The following is a 17,719-nucleotide window of genomic DNA, read 5'->3' as shown; positions in this document are numbered from 1 at the left end:
TGTTATTTAAGAGTGCCCAAGAGCTGGAGTATTTTAGCTAAACTCAGATACCCATGAGGAACTCTAGTTGGAAGTTGTTCACGTGCATCTCAAGGCAGAAGGTGGTCTTTTGACTTTAGCCTATCAAACATGCAAGGAAATTCATAGTTAAAATTCCACTCTCAGCACCCCAGCCAAGATAGGACTGGCTATAGCCATAAAACATGATGGACGAGAGTACCACAAAGTCCAGTGATCTGTTGACATGGTAGAGTAGGATGATCAAGCTACAGTAAATCAAGGGCTTACATTCGTTTTTCAAAAAAGGCAAATAGAGTAACAATGTGTGCATCACTCTTTACGGTGAAAAGCAGATAGGTTTGCAACAAACTAGAGCAGGGAACGTGGAGTAAATCACAAATGCCTTCCAGGTGGAGGGTGTTTGGACTCTCCAGGTATCCATGTAGAAAGTTGTCTTAGGGAATGATTTGGGACCATGTGCTGCTACCTTATTTGCAGGAATGAAAAAAAGAAAATCCCAGTTTAGAGGCCACAGTCAAGTAAAAAAAAAGAACAGCAGGATCTACCAGCACTGGCTCCAGCATGTGGCTTTTAGACAGAGCACTTTGTGCTTCACTCCTCCAGAGAATCTCTTGGAAGGGTAGAAGGTTCCCTATGAACTCGACAGCGAGCTACATAACAGGCCTTGGCAAAATTCAGGGATGGGTTCATCTCCCCAGCTGAAAAATAAATGCCATTATCGACAGGGGTGGTGGCACACATCTGTAATCCCAGCATTTGGGATGCAGAGGCAGGAGGATTGCCATGAGTTTGAGGTGTGCCTGGATTACACAGTGAGTTCAAGGCTAGCCTAAACTGCATAGCAAGACCCTGTCTAAAAAACAAAAACCAGCGCCAGGGATGTAGCTCAGTGGCACAGTGCCTTCCTATCTTGCAAGCACAAGATCCTGAATTCGATCCCCAGTACCAAACAGCAAAAACAACAGCAGCAAAAGCCTCAAAGTGAACGAAAAAACTAAAAAATGCTATTATCTAATCAGATCACTACTTAATAGACATTAAAAACAAAAGAGTGGCCACATATCACCCACATATTTGTTTGCCAAAGATATTCTGAATGTGGAAAGTCAGAAGAATGTCCTGTTGGGAATCACCCAATTCCTTTTAGCTAATTGCAAAGAGGGTTGGTGTCTTCCAGTGCTCAGAGATCGCCTCTGGAGGCTTTTACAGGGATGACAAACTGCTTTGGTGTGTCCTTTAGTGCTGAGCTGATGATCTGGATTCATCCTTCCTGTAAGAAGAAAAGCTGGGGGCAGCAGGATTCATCTGTAGAGAAATGAACATCTCCCTATATTCCTTGTTTTATAACCAGATTTTAATTTTAAACAGTGAAGAATCCTGAGAAAACAATAACAAGGCAGCTTAGAAGCAACTTTGATTTGAAAACCATAGAAAGATGTCTCTAATCCACCAATGTATTTTCACAGCCATTTGCCTGCAAGGCCGGGAAGTAAAAATGTGGACTGTGTAGAATTCTGCCTGGGGCTGGACTCGTGGATAAGCTAGCAGCATTAGAGAGAAGGCCTGCTGGGTTGAGCTCTGGGGGTACTTCCTCTAGTCTAGTCTTTGTGGCTATTCTCTCTGTCATGACCAAGTGTTTTCTGTCACCTCCAAACACTGCACACTGTGCTAACATTTATTTCGAAGGCTCAGGCCCAATGTGACACTCAGGAATGCATGTAAGATCAAGCAGAGTTGAACGAGGTGGCTGTTCTGCCAGCTCAGCCCTGGCCAGGATGTGGAGAGAGGGCGGGGCTGACCCTCATCTTGACCCCTGTTGTTTTTGGAAGGCTTGCCTCTGGGTTTTTACTAGTGGGTGGTCCCTTAGGTCTCCTACTACATTCCAAATATTTCCCAAACCTTCTGAGAGGTAGCAGTTCAACCAAATGAGCTCTGTCCTGAAGGATGTGGGGAGGCTCCGTGGCATTGCCTCTTCCTCCTTCACATCCTCCCTTTGTTTTCTTTGAAGCCAGTTTGAACAAGGCAGAATTTGTGAATGTGAAGGCCTAAGATTTCAAGGTACAGTTTTTTTTGGCAGGCTCTAGATTTCAGGATTCGTAAGCTTTTTACATAGCTCACCATAAATAGTAAAAGATTGTACGTGGATCTTCCAAGACTTGTCACTTACATATGTGTAAGTTATATACTTGTACCACTGAAGTAATTTTCTATGGTAATTACAGAAAAGAGATTTTTTTTTTTTGAGATAGGGTGTTACTATGTAGTTGAGGCTGACCTGAAACTCACTATGTAGCCCAGGCTGGTCTCTAACTCACAGCGATACTCCTGCTTCAGCCTCCCAAGTACTGGGATTACAGGTGTGTGCCACCATGCCCGGTTGAAAAGAGAAAATTTTAATAGATGAAACAGAGGAAATAATACTGTTTTTTTATGGTATAGAAACTACTTTTGCTTTTATGAAACAACAATGCTAAGGGCATTGTTGGCTATATTTACTAAATTATGACTCATTTTTCTAATCCCATATATCAGTTATGAAAAGAATCTGTTGAAAGTTTTCTAGTAAATTTCCATCTGCCTTGGTGTCATACGCTTTCATGTTCTAATCAAAAAGGTGTGTCTCACTGACCAAACCCAGAAGGCGATCTAGCTGATTCACCATTTTTGCATAAACAGATACAGATATGGATATAGATATAGATTTAGGTATGTATTGAGGTAGGCAAAACTCTGGAATTATACATTTGTAATATTTTTAAACAATTTAAAAAAATTCGATTTCCCAGTTTTCCAAGTGTGTGCAATTAGAATTTCTAATAGAGATACTAATATTTTCAAAGACAAATTTATAAAATGGTGGAAACATTGCTAAATATCGCTCTTCAAAATGTTCTTTTCCTTGCATTTCATTTTACAAAGCAGACAATTCCTCCTAGTACAATATTAGTGTTACCTTGGCTGCCCAGACTCAGGGTCTTTATTTTGCAAAGCTAACTGCTAGTTTCTTTTCGCCATGAACACTTCAGAAAATTCTTTGTACACAGTAATGTGGCTAAGGGACTGATGAGCTCCTTACCTGATGAGCTGTTCGCATTGTTTCTGCCAGGTGAGACTGTGTTTTAAGAAAAGCTTGGGCAAATTGCAAGAAAAACAAATGAACCCATCTAAGTTCCTGCAAGTAACACCTGATGCCCTGGAACAGGTGACAAAGAATTTAATTTAGGCAGTTACTGAGGCATTGGCATAGTTTGGAGAAACCAACTATGACAGGGAAACAAGAACAGGGTCCTACTTCCTTTCCCCTAAGCCTGAAGTGGGAAGAGGCGGATCGGCTCATGACCCAAACACAGGTGAGAAACGTTGCTGGATTCAAAGTGTATGACTTGTGATCTTAGGAGTGGGACTGACTTGGTCTGAGTAGGCTGCAGATCAGTGGCCTGAATGGCACAGATCTATTTTCTCATAGTTCTGAAGGCTGGAAATCCAAGATCAAGGTGCCAGCAAGGTTGGAGTCTTCTGAAGCCTTTCCTTATCGTCTTCTTCCTGTGTCTTCATGCAATCTCTCTCTGTGCTTGTCTCTATGCTAAAATTTCCTCTTAAAAGGCCACCAGTCATATGGGATGGGGGCCCCACCTAATAATCTCATGTTGACTTAATTACTTCCTCATAGGCCCTATTTCCAGACATATTCTGAAGTACTAGGGGTATAATTTAGCCCATGACAGGGATACTGACCACCTGTGGCCCAGAGAGAGAAGCCTGGGCAATCAGACCTTAATTGATTCTTCTTCCAGCCCACCTGCCAGTACTGCTCGCTGGCTACACCCAAGTGGAAGTCAGAGGCAAGAAAGCCTGTGTATGGCCACTCCTAAAGGTCAGCCTGCTGGGATCTAGAGAGAAATGAGAGTAATCTGCAGGAGCGAGCAGAATATACAACTTCCAAAGTCACTGCACTGAACTGAGAAACAGATTTATAGGAGTTATGAATAATTTAATAGAGATGCAAATGGAAGTAATGATCAGAACAAGCTGGAGTGGGTGCTTTTGTGGATTGCATAAAGGGTGTTATTTTAGGGAACTGCCCTTACTAGCTTTAGCTTTGTGTGTTATAACAATGTACATATTGTGCACAGCACTGGTCCTTATGAGAAATAGAAAAAAGGGATTCCCTGGGAGCAAATAAATGAGAAAATGTGCTTTCCACTAGACTAAGCAATCTTTTTGGTGTACAGCTTTTAGTGAGTTTATTATATGCCCTCTTCAGCCAAACACACCCTGCATCACTGAGCTGCATTTTAGGCACTCGGAGTTCTCACTTGGACTCAGTGACAGTCTACGTTTTTCCAGCCCCCCACCATAAACAGCTAGAAAGATAGTTTTGGATGTTGGGTCTACTGTTATCTGCAAACTGTCAGCCTTCTAGTTTCACCTTGGGGAAAAAAAAAATCACTAAGCCATGGAAAAACCCAAATTTATCAATGGTCGTTCTCTTAAATCATTCAAACTTCTTTGGCTAGCAAGTTCTGGATGACCTGAATTTAAATAAGAATTTGGTGGCTTTCCACTTCAAGAGAGTAATTAATGTTAATTTAGACCATGTTAATTGCTCTTTGTTATCACTTCTGATCTGCCTGTCTTAGGAGTTTAGAATTCTTGGCCAACATGAGTATAAGCATTGGATTATCTTTATCCATCAAAAAGCCTGCAGCTTATCTTGAGCCCCGCTGCACACAGCACCCCCCTCAGGGGGCGCCACTCAGTCACTGTAGATTTGCGCAGTCTAACAATTCTCTGAGAGGTGACAGTAAAGACATCCAAGAACAGGGTGCCTCCTTCATCCCCAGTGGATATAAACTTGTGGTTTGGGTAAGTGGCAGGTTAGGTACCTATGTCTGTGAGGCACTGGAGTGGGACATGGGAATGGGAAGGACCCAGAGAAGCCTCACACATGGTCTCAACTGTATACTGTAAAGGAGGGAGATGTATGGGTACCCTGCAGGTTCAGCTTTGAGGTAATACCCAGGTGCACTTCCTCCACCTTTCCTCACCCTCCCTGGCTCTGCTGGGGATGCACAAGTCAAAGGTCAGCAAGCAGAATGTTCCACCACTACCCCACTCAGGGGTAGTGACTATGGAGGCTCCCTGAGTATGAGAACATGAGCCTGGGAGACCCATAACAGCCATTGCCAGGCCAGGAGAGGCAGGAGAACTGTTGAGGCCAGGGGACTGAGTGGATGGGGAGCAATGAGGGGCCCAGCAACAGCCTGGTCAGTCCCACGATTCTGTGGCATCTGTGGAAGCCCCTGGAAAAATACCAACACTAGAGCTCCCTAACTATGAACTGCATCCTTGCTCAGCTGGGTTAGGCCCCTTCTTTTCAGTGGGAAAACACACAACTCAGCATGGTGAGCCACCAATGCTAGTTATGCTCTAGGCCCAGGCTGTCCCCTTCCTGCCCCTGAGGGGTTGCCCCTCTAAGCTGGACTTCTTCATACTCTCTGTTCATCTTTGCCAGTATTCACCCTCCACCCAACGGGTTCGTACTACTGTTCTTGGCATGCCAGGAAGAGGTATTTTTTCTAGGAGATGAAATTATTTTATCTAGCTCAAGGGTGACTATCCCTTTGTAAACATTTTGGCATTATCTCATGCAACTGAAGCTAGGCATGGCCCATGATCCAGCATTGCCCTTCTTGGCATGTTCCCCACAGGAACACGTACAGAAACGCATCGTGAGACAGGTGTGAGCATGTTTATCAGAGCTCACTCATGTCTTTCAACCACAAAGTAGTATGTAGTGGAATATTATACAACAATAAAAATTAATTACAGATATGCAAACATACATGATTAAATCTTAAAGATATAATATTGAACAAAAGAATCCAGGCATAACAAAATATTTAAAGCATGATTCCATCTATATACAATTCAAATAGACAAAACTAAACCATGTTTTAAGGATGCATATTAAGGTGGTAAAATCATAAAGAAGGCAAGGAAGTAAAAACTAAGAAGTCTGTGTGTACCTGTATGTTTGTGAGAGCAGCCAGTGGGGAGCCGTCTATGGAGTTAGACCTGTTCTATATCTTGACTTGGATGGGAATCAGAAGGATGTTCAATAATTCTTTGAGCTGTGTATCTATGTTATATGCACTTTTCTAAGCTTATATTTCATAAATTATAAGGTTAAGTATTTATTGCCTATTCTCTGGAAGGTTAGGTAATGAGATGAAAATTAAAGGATAAGTAGGAGTTTTCCAGGTGAAAGAGAACATTCCAGGAGAAAGGCAAGAAGGTGCAAAGGCCTTGGGTAGAGAATTCTTCAGAAGTCTTAAGAGTTCAAGAAGGGATGTAGCTGGAGGAGAGGCCTCAAGACAGAATGAATCATGGGGAGAACTGGACACTGTGGCCTGGAGGGGCTGAGGGAGGACAGAAAGCAAGGGATGAACCCGCAAAAAGTGGAGTGGAAGCTGCCAACAGTGACAAATGCAGTGAGGCATCACCGAGACAAGGAATTGATGGGATTATTTGACTTGACAATGAAAGGTCCCTGTCCCTCCACAGTGTGGAGGCTGGAGATGCCACATTGCAGGAGAAAGAAGTGTAGTGGGAGGTGAGGAGGTAAAGACAAAGCATCTGCAGCATTGGCCAGCAGAGAACACAAAATAGACGATAGGTTAGGTTGAGGAATTCAGTTTCAGCACGATGGTAAATTGTTGTAGCTTTTTCATTCTCAAAACCTCAAAAGTGTTTGGAGACTTAAGACTGAACTTGGTTCTGAAGATTGGTTTTGTTTTTACCCTTCCTCCCATCTACCCAGTTTAATGAGATGCAACTGACAAATAAAAGTTGTGTTAAAGAAGAACTGACTTATGGCTCATGAAATGGCTCATCTGGTTGTGGAAGTGTCCCCTTGCTCCACCAGGTCAGACTGGCTTCTCTTGGGAGGCATTTAAAAAACAGGAGAATCAGGCAGTTCTGCAGGATCAGTTTCTACAGGACGTGGCCTCCCAAACAACCACTGATTGTCGACACCTTAGAAAGAGTACCATTTCCTTTATTTAATATAAGCCAAAGTTGGTTGAGAGCTTGTTTACCATGGCTTTAGAAGACAGTTTTGGGAGATATCAATCTACACTCCATTTTGTTTCTTTTTCCTGCTATACTATTTTTATACTCATTTTTCTATCTTCCTTGCTGTCTTTTCTACTTTCTCTTTCTTCATGTCTTCTCATTTCTTTATATCTCTTGTATTTTCCACTGCTATACCCTTCCAGCTATTAACTGTTTCAAACCATTTCCATGGGCCATAGGACAGTGAGAAGCAAGCTGACCCCACAGGACAAGCTTGTCTTTTGGAGGAGGCACTTATCCTCTTGTGGTAGCACGACTCCTGCTACTTGATAAGTCCCATAGTAGGAAGGAAGGGTTCCTCTCCGTTCCAACCCCACATGGAGGGAGGAAGCAGAGCTGAGCGGGGGGAGACAGGCTGAGGCACGCATGTGCATGGTAACATGGGTGGCAGCAGAGACAGGAGGTGGGTTACATACAGGTGGTTGATCAAATGCAAAGGTGTATCAGGGATAACGGGAGCCAGGTTTCTTATTGACGGAAAAGAGAATTACAAAGATGGAAAAGGAACATGAAATCTGTAGTGTTGGAACTGCAAAAATGGATGAGAAAATACATGTTTCCAATATTCATACAGGTAAGTCAGATGTAAATTTTGCCCCCGCCAGTGCTGTGTACTGTCAGGGCTTGGGCACAGGGACATATCAGTAGCAATGAGCACAAACCCAGATCTTAGTTTTTAAATGCCATTCTCCGCTGATAGGGCTCTTTGGAAAAACCGATGATTAAGCTCTGAGCAACGAAAGTACAAAATGAGTCTGGGACAGAAGTCCGGGGAAGGCAATACTTAAAGAGTAATGATGGGCATGTCTGAAAACACACTGACATGCAGGGGCTCCCACTGGCCAAAATAAGGATACACATGACTATCAAAACAAATACTGGAACCAATTAGAACCCGCTGAATAAGAAACCCTTAAAAATATTTAACAAATCAAATGGCACAAATATTTTGAGGCACAAGACACGTTATAAAGTAAACACGGGAGAGAGCACGAGGGTTTATGGAAATTCCAGTACTTACGATGATTCTCACAGGGCTCCCTATTCTTCTTTCTCAGGCCTTAAAGTCCTCTGATGGTAGAGATACACTATTACTTGTGAGGGCCCTTGGGAAGGTGCAGTGCTAGGTAGTAGAAAGTGTTATCTACAAACTTTCCAACTCACTGGCTAGAGGAAGGAATACCTGTCCCAGTCAGCCAGCCTAGGAAATTAGCCTTAAGCTGCTACTGCACTGTACGGGGAGAAGCCAGTTTGTGTTAGGTGTGGTCTGACATGCTCAGTAAATAGCCAGAGGACCTGTGCTCTGCATCTTTGTTTTTCCGTATGAGGAGCTCAATGTAGAAGTACAGTGGTGCCTCAGTTCCTGAATGCTTTTGCTTGCAAACAATTTGGTTCACAAACAGAGGCATTTGGCAAAAATTTTTTGTTTGCAAACTCTGCATTGGTAAGAAACACGAGTGTGGCCATCTTTCCCACATGAAACACAAACACAAAAGTGACCATCTTTTCCAAAATCATAGAGCAAATTTTAAATCTGTGAACCAAGGCACCACTGTAAAAGGATCTGGGACATTTGTGCTGTTGAAAAATAGATTTTGTCCCTCCCAGTCAGAGCAATACAGCCAGGGAGAGTGACAAAGTACATCACCTAAGAACACCTGACAAGAAAATTTAGAACCACCACAGCTATTTTAAGTCCACCTTCAACTTTGACAGTGTGGTGCTTTTGACTTTCACGGAGGGACCCATATGAAGTCGTCTGGGGAGTCAGAGAATTAGTGGAGAAATGTGATAGGTGTCACAGAACTGTACAGCTACTTGCAAATCCATAATCTGGCATGTGAGGAATTAACATTATTCAAAAAGCACCCCACACTCTGCTTACTTAAACCCCAAACCAAAGCAAAGAAAAACCAATGATACTTTTTTTTGTTTTTTGATATGCATCCTAACATTTTTAGAGCTGGAGTAAGAAAGGAATTATCAACTCTGGACATCTGCTCCAAGTCTCATTCTGGCAAGAGCAGAGCTACGAAAGACTATTTGTCTGTCTAACGATTTCATCTTTCAGAAGGCAGAGGAACTAGCCCTGGAGTGAATTCTGATCAGTAGAAAAGGAAGCAGTTGGTAATGTGGAAATGACAAGCTTGGGACAGATGCACAGACCTATCAAAGCTTTTTTTGATCTTACTCTTGTTACTGCCCTTGCAGTATTGTCGCTTACGTACAATATGCTTTTGTCTCTCCACAAGACAGTCCCTTGAGGACCAGGACCATATCATGTCATCATGTCTTCCTGTGTCTGGTGCAGTGTCTTTGAAATGCAAAACATCAAACCATGTGCTGAACTGGAATATCAAGAGCATAAGGTATTCACATGATTTCAGGGTGTGACATCTAAGAAATTTTCTGATTATAAAGTGTTTTCATGTTAATAAAATGGAAAAATTCAGAAAAGTATGAGAAAAAACACAAACTTTCCTTGACATTCTTGCCCACAGATAAGCATTTTGAAGTAGTTTCCCTGAAATAGTTACTTAAATATTATTTCAGGATAAAACTGTCTAGTTCTGTACCTAACATTTTCCATCTTATACCTTAAGCATTTTTCATGTCATATATAATGACCATATTTCCTTATATACCTTCATAATTATTATGATTTAAAATATAAAGCAACATAGGAATTTTTATTGGTTTCCAGTTTTAAGAATCTCGGGAAGTCTGAGAAGTCAGACGGGAAACTATTTCTCCTAATAATCATAATGATGATAACAGAGGATCAGGTAGTGCAGGGAAGTGAGGTAAAGTCCCAGGTGGTTCCTGGGTTCCATTATGCGGAACCTCCTGTGGTACATCTGGAAGGTGAGCTGATGGCGTGGAATGTGGAGCCAGATCTGAGGAGGAGGAGTTAAACCCAGGGGGAATGCCTAACCCAAAAAGAGCAGAGCCCTGGACTCACATTTCCACATTTTAAGAATGACTGGCTTATTCTGCAGTATCTCACTTGGCAGGCCCAAAGCTGGCTCGAACAAGTTACAGTGACACAATGTTGACTTGGTAAACAAATTCAAGTGCAGTTCCAAAAAGATAAAGGATGCTCTGCGAGGTGCAGTGCCAGTGAGGTTCAAGCAGGGCACGTGGCTTCACGGATATCAGAGGGTAGGAGATACTTGCAGTCTCCTTAATGATCTGGGACTTGTATGAGATATGGAATGATCTAGATAAAATCTTAGCCTCTGAGAAGTCACAAGTTTTGGTAAAATAGCATTAGTATTTGTATTCAGTTCAGTCACCTGCTTTCAATTCTGAGCAGCTCAGAGACATGCCAGGACTTTCTTGCTCATCACATGGCTGGCAAGCACTGTGGCTTCCTCCCTGCCTTCAGCTTGAGCCTTAATATTCACTCCTGAGCAGTGGTGCTCATGAGGGTGCCTGCCAGCAGTGGCAACTGTGATGGTGTCTGTGCTTTGACTCTTACAGAAGGCTGAAGGGTAAAATCCTCCCTCTAGTGGCTCAAACTCAAACATTTTTTTGCCACACAGAGATCCAGAACCTGTATGGACGAGACTCTCTGGAGCCATTTCAGAGAACTGAAATTCCGTCATGCACACAGTTGATCCCACACGAAGGCCACGCAGCAGGACGCCTCCAGCTGTGCCAAGAGCGCCCCACCACCACGCATGTGACTGCCACCGCAATGCCCAGTCTGTTCCCAGCCCTGGCCCTCAGTGCTTATCTCATCACATTGCTGTTTGAGGGGAAGAAACTGCCCAGCAAGCCTTAAAAACTGGAGCTCCGAGTTATCCTCCCTTCCTCACCTGCTTAATGCCTTCTCAGGCTTTTTTTGGAAAGGGATGGAGGTTTTGACATGATGACGACCTGTTACTAGATCTCTTCCTTTTTGGCTTTCCCAGTGGAATGAGGCTATCATCAGTCAGATCTTAGTATTTCCCCAGCAAAGATGGGGGGGCAGCATCCCCTTCCTTCCAGTGAATTTTTAATCAGGTTTGGAGTTCAGAGGTGGAATTCAGACTCGTGTATATACCTAATGACACTGCCCATGGACAGCACAGATACCAGTGTGGCAAGGTGGCTCCCCGCATCCTTCCACTTTGTCCCAGCTGTTCAAGAGGGAGAAATCTCACACAAGTGAGGAGCTGCCTCAGTCTCACCTTCCCACTTTCTCAAACCATAGAGAATCTTGGCACCCAGAAACCTATCAGAGACACAGCCTCATAGCAAACTGTGGCTTTTATGCAAATGTGTCACCTCTTGGTAGACATGAGCCATCACTTTCTCTGAACTAACATCACTCTGGTTTGATCTTTTACACATAAGACTTGGTCCTAAGAGTGTTTATTAATTTTTGTTTAGGGTTGGCGATCTGCGTTTTGTGTCAGTGGATTGAATCAATCTCTGGTGGAAAACATTTGGGAAAAAATGCATCTGCACCGAACATGTACAGACTTCTTCTGATTATTTCCCATGGAATAGTGAACTACTATTTATATAGCATTTACATTGTATTGGTAAATAATCTAGAGATGACTCAAAGCATACAGGAGTAGTAGGATATATGCAAACACTATGCTATTTTATAAAAGAAACTTGAGCACAAGCAGACCTTGCTATCTGCAGGAATCTGCAGAACCAGTCCTATCCATATCAGGGGACAACTTTATAATGCAGCCAGATGGATATAACTGGGACTTCTGACACTGAGCTTTCTTAAGATACCAGAACAAAAATAAGGCTAACAAAACCTATCTAGTAGTCTAAATAATGCTCCCCGCCACAATGGTTGTTAGTCACATGAAGAGCACTTACATGTGTGGCTCACAAAATGAGGTCACAGCTTACATTCTTAGCAGCTTTGCCTGTCTCAAAGCAACTCTGCTTCTTGTGCCCTGACATTTCTCCCAGAAGCACTGCCTAGTATCAGAGGTACATACTTCCTCTTCTCAAACAGCCACCAAGTGCCAGGGATTTATTGGCTCTGGCAAGTGAAATTCTCTAATTCGTCCTTGTCTAAGTCTCATTCCCTAACTCACATTGTTTAAGTCGTGGCACTACACTGCAGGGAGGCTCACAGACATGAAGGGAGTGGATTTTTTTTTTCTAGTCCTTTTACCACCATGACAGAGCCCCCTGACTAGCAGAAAGCAAATGCTGTATGGGAGTGGGAGCCTCCTACTGAGAACAGCCAGACAAGGTCACTTTAAAAGAGGCCTTGGTCAGAAAGGCTTGAATAAGGTCTTCTGATGTCCTTACTCATTTGCTTGCTTATGCAGGTGGGAGAGTTTTTATTCCATCCTCCTAAGCAATGAAACACTCAAAAGGGTAGCAGCAAGCAAAAAACAAAAGGGATCCAATTCTTTGGTCTTTCAGAAAAGAACAACAGAGGCCAGGTATTTAGCTCAGTGGCACTGTACCTGCCTTGCAAGCGCAAGGTCCTGGGTTCGATCCCCGGTACCAAAGAAACACCCAAAACAAAGAACAGAACAATAGGGCTGAGAGTGCAGCTCAGTGGTACAGCACTTGCCTAGCATGCAAGAAGCTCTGGGTTTGATCCCCAGCACCATAAAAACAAAAACAGTTGGGCATTTGGGGCTGGACTTTTCCTAAGACGAGGTGTGGTGTGTTGATGACATCTTTGATCTACTACATAGATTTAAATAACCATCAAGAAGAGTGTGGTAAGGTTTTCCCAATTCTTTTCAAGAAAATGTATTTTGAGAACATACTGAATTTGATGTAATTTTCAACTCACTTCTAAATCTATTGAGCTGAAGAAAGATAAGAAGTGAAATGGAATTCTGATATACATATATTTAACCTACTTAAAAATAAAAACAACAGGAAGAAAAAAGTTTCAGAGTTTTTTATTCAAAGGTTCTCAAAAGAAATAAAACAGAAAAAGCTAACAATCTGATCAAATGTACAGTTCAAAAGTGTCTTTTGGCGTTTAACAACAAGTCCTAGGAAAGAAAACTACAGAGTTATCTTGAACCGGACAAATAAGTTACCACTGGCAAGTTTGTGGCACTAGTAAAACAAAAATAAAAAATTAACTCTCTTGATCATATAGATATCTCTATGAAAATCTTTTTTTCAATCTGTACAAAAGGTCTTTCTTCATAAATTAATTTTTTTTATAATTTAATGGCTGTCTACTATGTGATGTTTAACTGATTTTCTTTTTTATGTACAGAGGTTATGTTTCCCAAATCTTACCCAGACGAGTATGGCACTTAGTTCAGACATTTCTAGCAGCAGATTTCCCCTCCCCTCTAACTGAGCTATCAAATTTCTGTCTTAACTAATGCAAAAATATCAAGTAGTGAGATACCCAGGTTTATAAACATACTAGGTACACAGAGGGTGCTGCGTTCAGTCTGGACTTTCACAAAGCAGTAATATTTCAGGGAGCATAGAACCAATAATACCACAACTTTAAAAAAAAGGAAACAAAAACAAAACAACACATTTCTCTTATGACTATGCAATTTTCACTAGATTCTACACTTCTCAGAGCAGCAAGGACTTTTGAAACTATGAAATGTCACTGACATCTATAATCAAATACAAGCAATAAAATTTAAGAACTAAAAAATACTCAAAAGAAACAACTGCTTAGCCCTAGCTCCTGAGCTAGGAGGATTTGGTCTGTGGAAACAGGGAGGGCCAGCAACCTGTCCCAGCACAAAAGAAAATAGACTCTGAGGTAGATAACTGATCATACACAGCTGACCAGACAAGTACACAGTTTTGGAAGACAACTTAATTTACCATTGCTTTTAAAACGTATGCAATTGCCTTAATAAAAGAGCTTTAACAGTGAATTATCTCTTATGTACTAAAGTAGAAATAACTGTGTATTTATGAATCAGGAATTTCATAGTTTCAAAATTGATTTTCTTTACACTCGAACACTTGTAGTGATGACGTAAAGTGTGGCACTGCTTGGATCCAAATCTTCCTTCATGCTTTTTTGTTTGTTTGTGTGTGTCCATACATCAATTAAAATTATAAAACCTAAATGCAAAGGTACAAAAAAGGCACATTCTCCTAACCGCAAACTGGTCCGGCAAAAATAAAGAGCACAGAAGATGTGATGCTGAGACAAGTTGGAGCTACTGGTTACTGGCTCTTCGGTCTTTGGTGAAGTTACCTTTAAAAGTGCCAAGTCATTTTTATTTTTCAAATTTACCTAATAGGGAGAGGGAGGGAGAGGGGGAGAGAGAGATAGTGAGAGAGAGAGAGGGAGGGAGGGAGAGAGAGACAGGAGAGAGGAGAGAGAGAGAAAAGGAAGAGGGGAGAGGGAGAGAGAGAGAGTGAGCTAGTAGCCAATCATTTTATTTCTATTCTTATCTCAGCTTATGTCTGAAGAGAAATCCTTACTTTTAGCTTTTGCCATTTTGTTGCACTAGCAACATTTTTTTCCGTTTGCCAGGTCGCAGGCATGATTCTCATCCTAAAGCACTATCATTAGTATAAAGGAAGGACAAAACATTCGATGACTCCCCTCCCCCTCCCCCGCCCCCGCCCCCACGCTACCTACACTAAATCTAGAACATCAAGTTAGTTTTTTTTCCTGAAAAAAGGCAAAAAAGACTTTACATTGCATCATACAGCAGATATCCTAAATCAGTCAAACTATCAGAGGAAACTGTTGGCATACAGCCTTACAAACAATTTACCCTATTAAAAGTTCCCCAGTCAGAAAATGTGTTTCACACAAAACATTTTTCCCTTCTTGCATTTCACTACCTTACACATTATGTGAAAAATCATTAAAAACACCTACTACATATTTAAAAAAGCCAAAATGTCAGCAACTTTTATTGACTACCTTTTAAAAGCCCTATGCTGCTGTTTTACAAGGCATAATAGACCAGCTCATTGGTCAAAGCATTCTACACCATTAGTTTGAACTAACTTTTACTGAAACAGCTACAGCATCAAAAGAGTTAAGGCAAATTGGAATTCATAGAAAAGGATAAGACACTTCACACTACATTGAAAGAAAAACAGAAAGCTAAGAAAAGACATCGACGGCAACACTGAGTTACAGCAACACTCGCACGGCAAGCACAGAACACCATGGGTGAAGTTGGACGATTTAAACGTCAAAAAGCCCATTTCGTACAGCTGAAAAAAATACAAATTAAACACAAAATGAACAAAACCACAAAAATCCGGTCATGCACTTGGATAAGTCTTCAATGGTCTTTGTGCATACCCAGAAAATTGAAGTCTTCTTTTCCTTTTTTTTTTCTTTTTTTTTTTTTTGCATCATAACATTTGATAAAAATCTTTTTGTTTTTTGTTGTTTTTTTTTATTTTTGTTTTTGTTTTTTACTAAAATAAACCTGTTCAGGGGAACAGCTACTAGATGAATTTAAGGGTTTTATGCACCTTATAGAACTTATAGCAAAAATAGTTTTAGTTGATTTCATTATAAATAACGTTTTCAAGAACCTGTGCAAAACTGTCAATTTCCTAAAGCACAATTGATCAGAAAAATCCATGATTGTTCAGCTTTCACACCATTCTTCACGTAAGAACACCCTTCTGTACATCTGGAAGAGAAAGATAAAAGAGGAATGCTTTTGCAGATTGAGTATATACACCACAGAGCCTTGCAACCTCTTTCTTGTGTAAAAGAGCTAAATGTTTGAAGAAGGCAGTTCTTTTTGGATAGAACAATGAATCTGCAAATTCACAAAGTCACTGATTTTAGCATTTCAATAAAATTGGATGACTTGGCCATTATTAAAGCAGTGATCAAACCTAAATTACTCTAAGCATCATTTTGATGAGAGAACTATAGATTTTTTTACATGATTTGAGCCCACTGCTGTGGAGACCTTCCTCTCATACCTCACAGTTACTTATTGGGTTGGAAGGTATATGGAGAATGGTCATTAGACGTCTCTACAGCCACTTGCTGCTGACCACTTGCCTCCTACAACAAAACAGAACAGATAAGACATATTAGCAATGAAATCCCAACTCTGCTTCTTAACACTTGAATTTGTTCAAGAGCACAGATGTTAAACACAAGCACTGTTTAAGGTAAATTTCTTAATCTCATGCTCAGAGCTTCTGAGTTCAGTAATTCCACTAAGTGGCTAAAATGTCTGCCTGACAGGCCCCCCAAAATCTCTCACCTAAATGTCTGACTTGCCTATTTTTTATCAAGCTACAATTTATCCAACAAATTTTTTAATGTTACTCCCTGAGGTCAGATGTGATTTGGAATTCAGTATTTTCAGACTTTAGGATCTGAGATGTAGTATGCACGAGCTGTGTATCGTACAAGTACCACCAATATCATCTAGGCCTGAACCTCATAGTCAAACATACCAACAGCTCTAGACTGAAAGGCATGAATAAACTCAGTATGTGGGATAAAGATTTTGTCTTGTCATAGTTCAAGCTGGGTTTTGCCATAGGCCAGGATTTTTGCTAAAGTATTACAAAGAGAATTTTTATTTCAATCTTTTTGAAAAAGTTTCAGAATTGCACATAAGGAATATGAGCTCTGGTAACTGTGGATGTCTATAATTGCATAATCAGAAGCAAATGATAGGAACAAGTCAGTTCTATGGCCTTTCTTGAAAATGGAACCACTGAGATATGTCTAGTGGATAAAAATCAACTGATGAATTTCCTTGGAATTTTAAGGGTACTCTGCAGGAAAATGCTATGCCTCCTGAGCAGTAATAATTCAATGTCAGAATCTTCCATACCAATATCTTTTTAATAAGAACTAAGAATTATTTACACTAGCACCCATCCCTATAAAACAAGTAGCCTTTTTTTTTTTTTGGGGTACCGGGGATTGAACTCGGGTCTTTGCGCTTGCAAGGTGGGCCACCAAACCACTGAGCTAAATCCCCGGAACAAGCAGCCTTTCTTTATCTGTTATAGCTGTATTCTATGTGTTACAATTCTGAAATATCAGCTTTTCTTTTTCATTAGGTACAGGAATTCTGATTTTTCAATCACTATGATTACTGACAGAATCTTTGGTATTAGGATCATAAACTTCAATTTTATCTTAATGTTTCTCTAAGTATCACATAGGCGGTAAAAAGTCAAAGCTTTGAAGGGGTAAGAAATACAAGACAAACTTAAAAAACATTTCTGGGACTCTTGGAGATGTAGCCTGGATGTTGTTATCCTATTTTTTATTGAGGTAACTCTATTTTATAGTTCAAAACAGCACTCCAGGAATACACTCCTACTAAAGTCAATTTTTTTTTTCCAGCTTTAATTGAGTTTATTGGTACATTTTAGGGATACAGTACAGTTACATTCATTGTTGGGATCTTGTACCTCTACATGACAAGTCTTGATTCTCATTTTTTCCCCTTACCTCTGCCCTCCCTTCACCCCCTCCTCCCCTCCCCATCTACAAACACTTTATTTTCATCTTTTCATTCTCTCACATTTTTTTCTTTTCCCTTTTTACTCTTCCCCTACCCATCCCACCTTCCCTACACCTTTAGCTCCTTTCTTCCCATTTCTAAATGTCAGTAATCTTATTAGA

General features: G+C 41.0%; 1 protein-coding gene across 5 annotated transcripts in view; it reads right to left on the bottom strand.

Annotated features, from left to right (window-relative positions):
* Nucleotides 1–14,700: 14,700 nt before the first annotated feature.
* The window catches only part of Rbms1 (RNA binding motif single stranded interacting protein 1), a 216,717-nt gene continuing 213,698 nt past the window's right edge, over nucleotides 14,701–17,719 (bottom strand). For all 5 annotated transcript variants that reach the window (XM_010606822.3, XM_010606823.3, XM_010606824.3 and 2 more), the window contains 2 exons: nucleotides 16,045–16,129; nucleotides 14,701–15,743 (listed from right to left, as the gene is read on the bottom strand). In XM_010606822.3, the coding sequence (XP_010605124.1) occupies nucleotides 16,052–16,129 (78 nt within the window). In that variant the 3' untranslated portion in view covers nucleotides 14,701–15,743; nucleotides 16,045–16,051. The remainder of the gene's footprint in view (nucleotides 15,744–16,044; nucleotides 16,130–17,719) is intronic.

The sequence above is a fragment of the Fukomys damarensis genome, unplaced genomic scaffold (assembly GCF_012274545.1).
Source record: "Fukomys damarensis isolate Sample0158 unplaced genomic scaffold, DMR_v1.0_HiC HiC_scaffold_26, whole genome shotgun sequence".
Classification (NCBI taxonomy): domain Eukaryota; kingdom Metazoa; phylum Chordata; class Mammalia; order Rodentia; family Bathyergidae; genus Fukomys; species Fukomys damarensis.
This window is presented reverse-complemented; position numbering and strand designations above follow the sequence as displayed.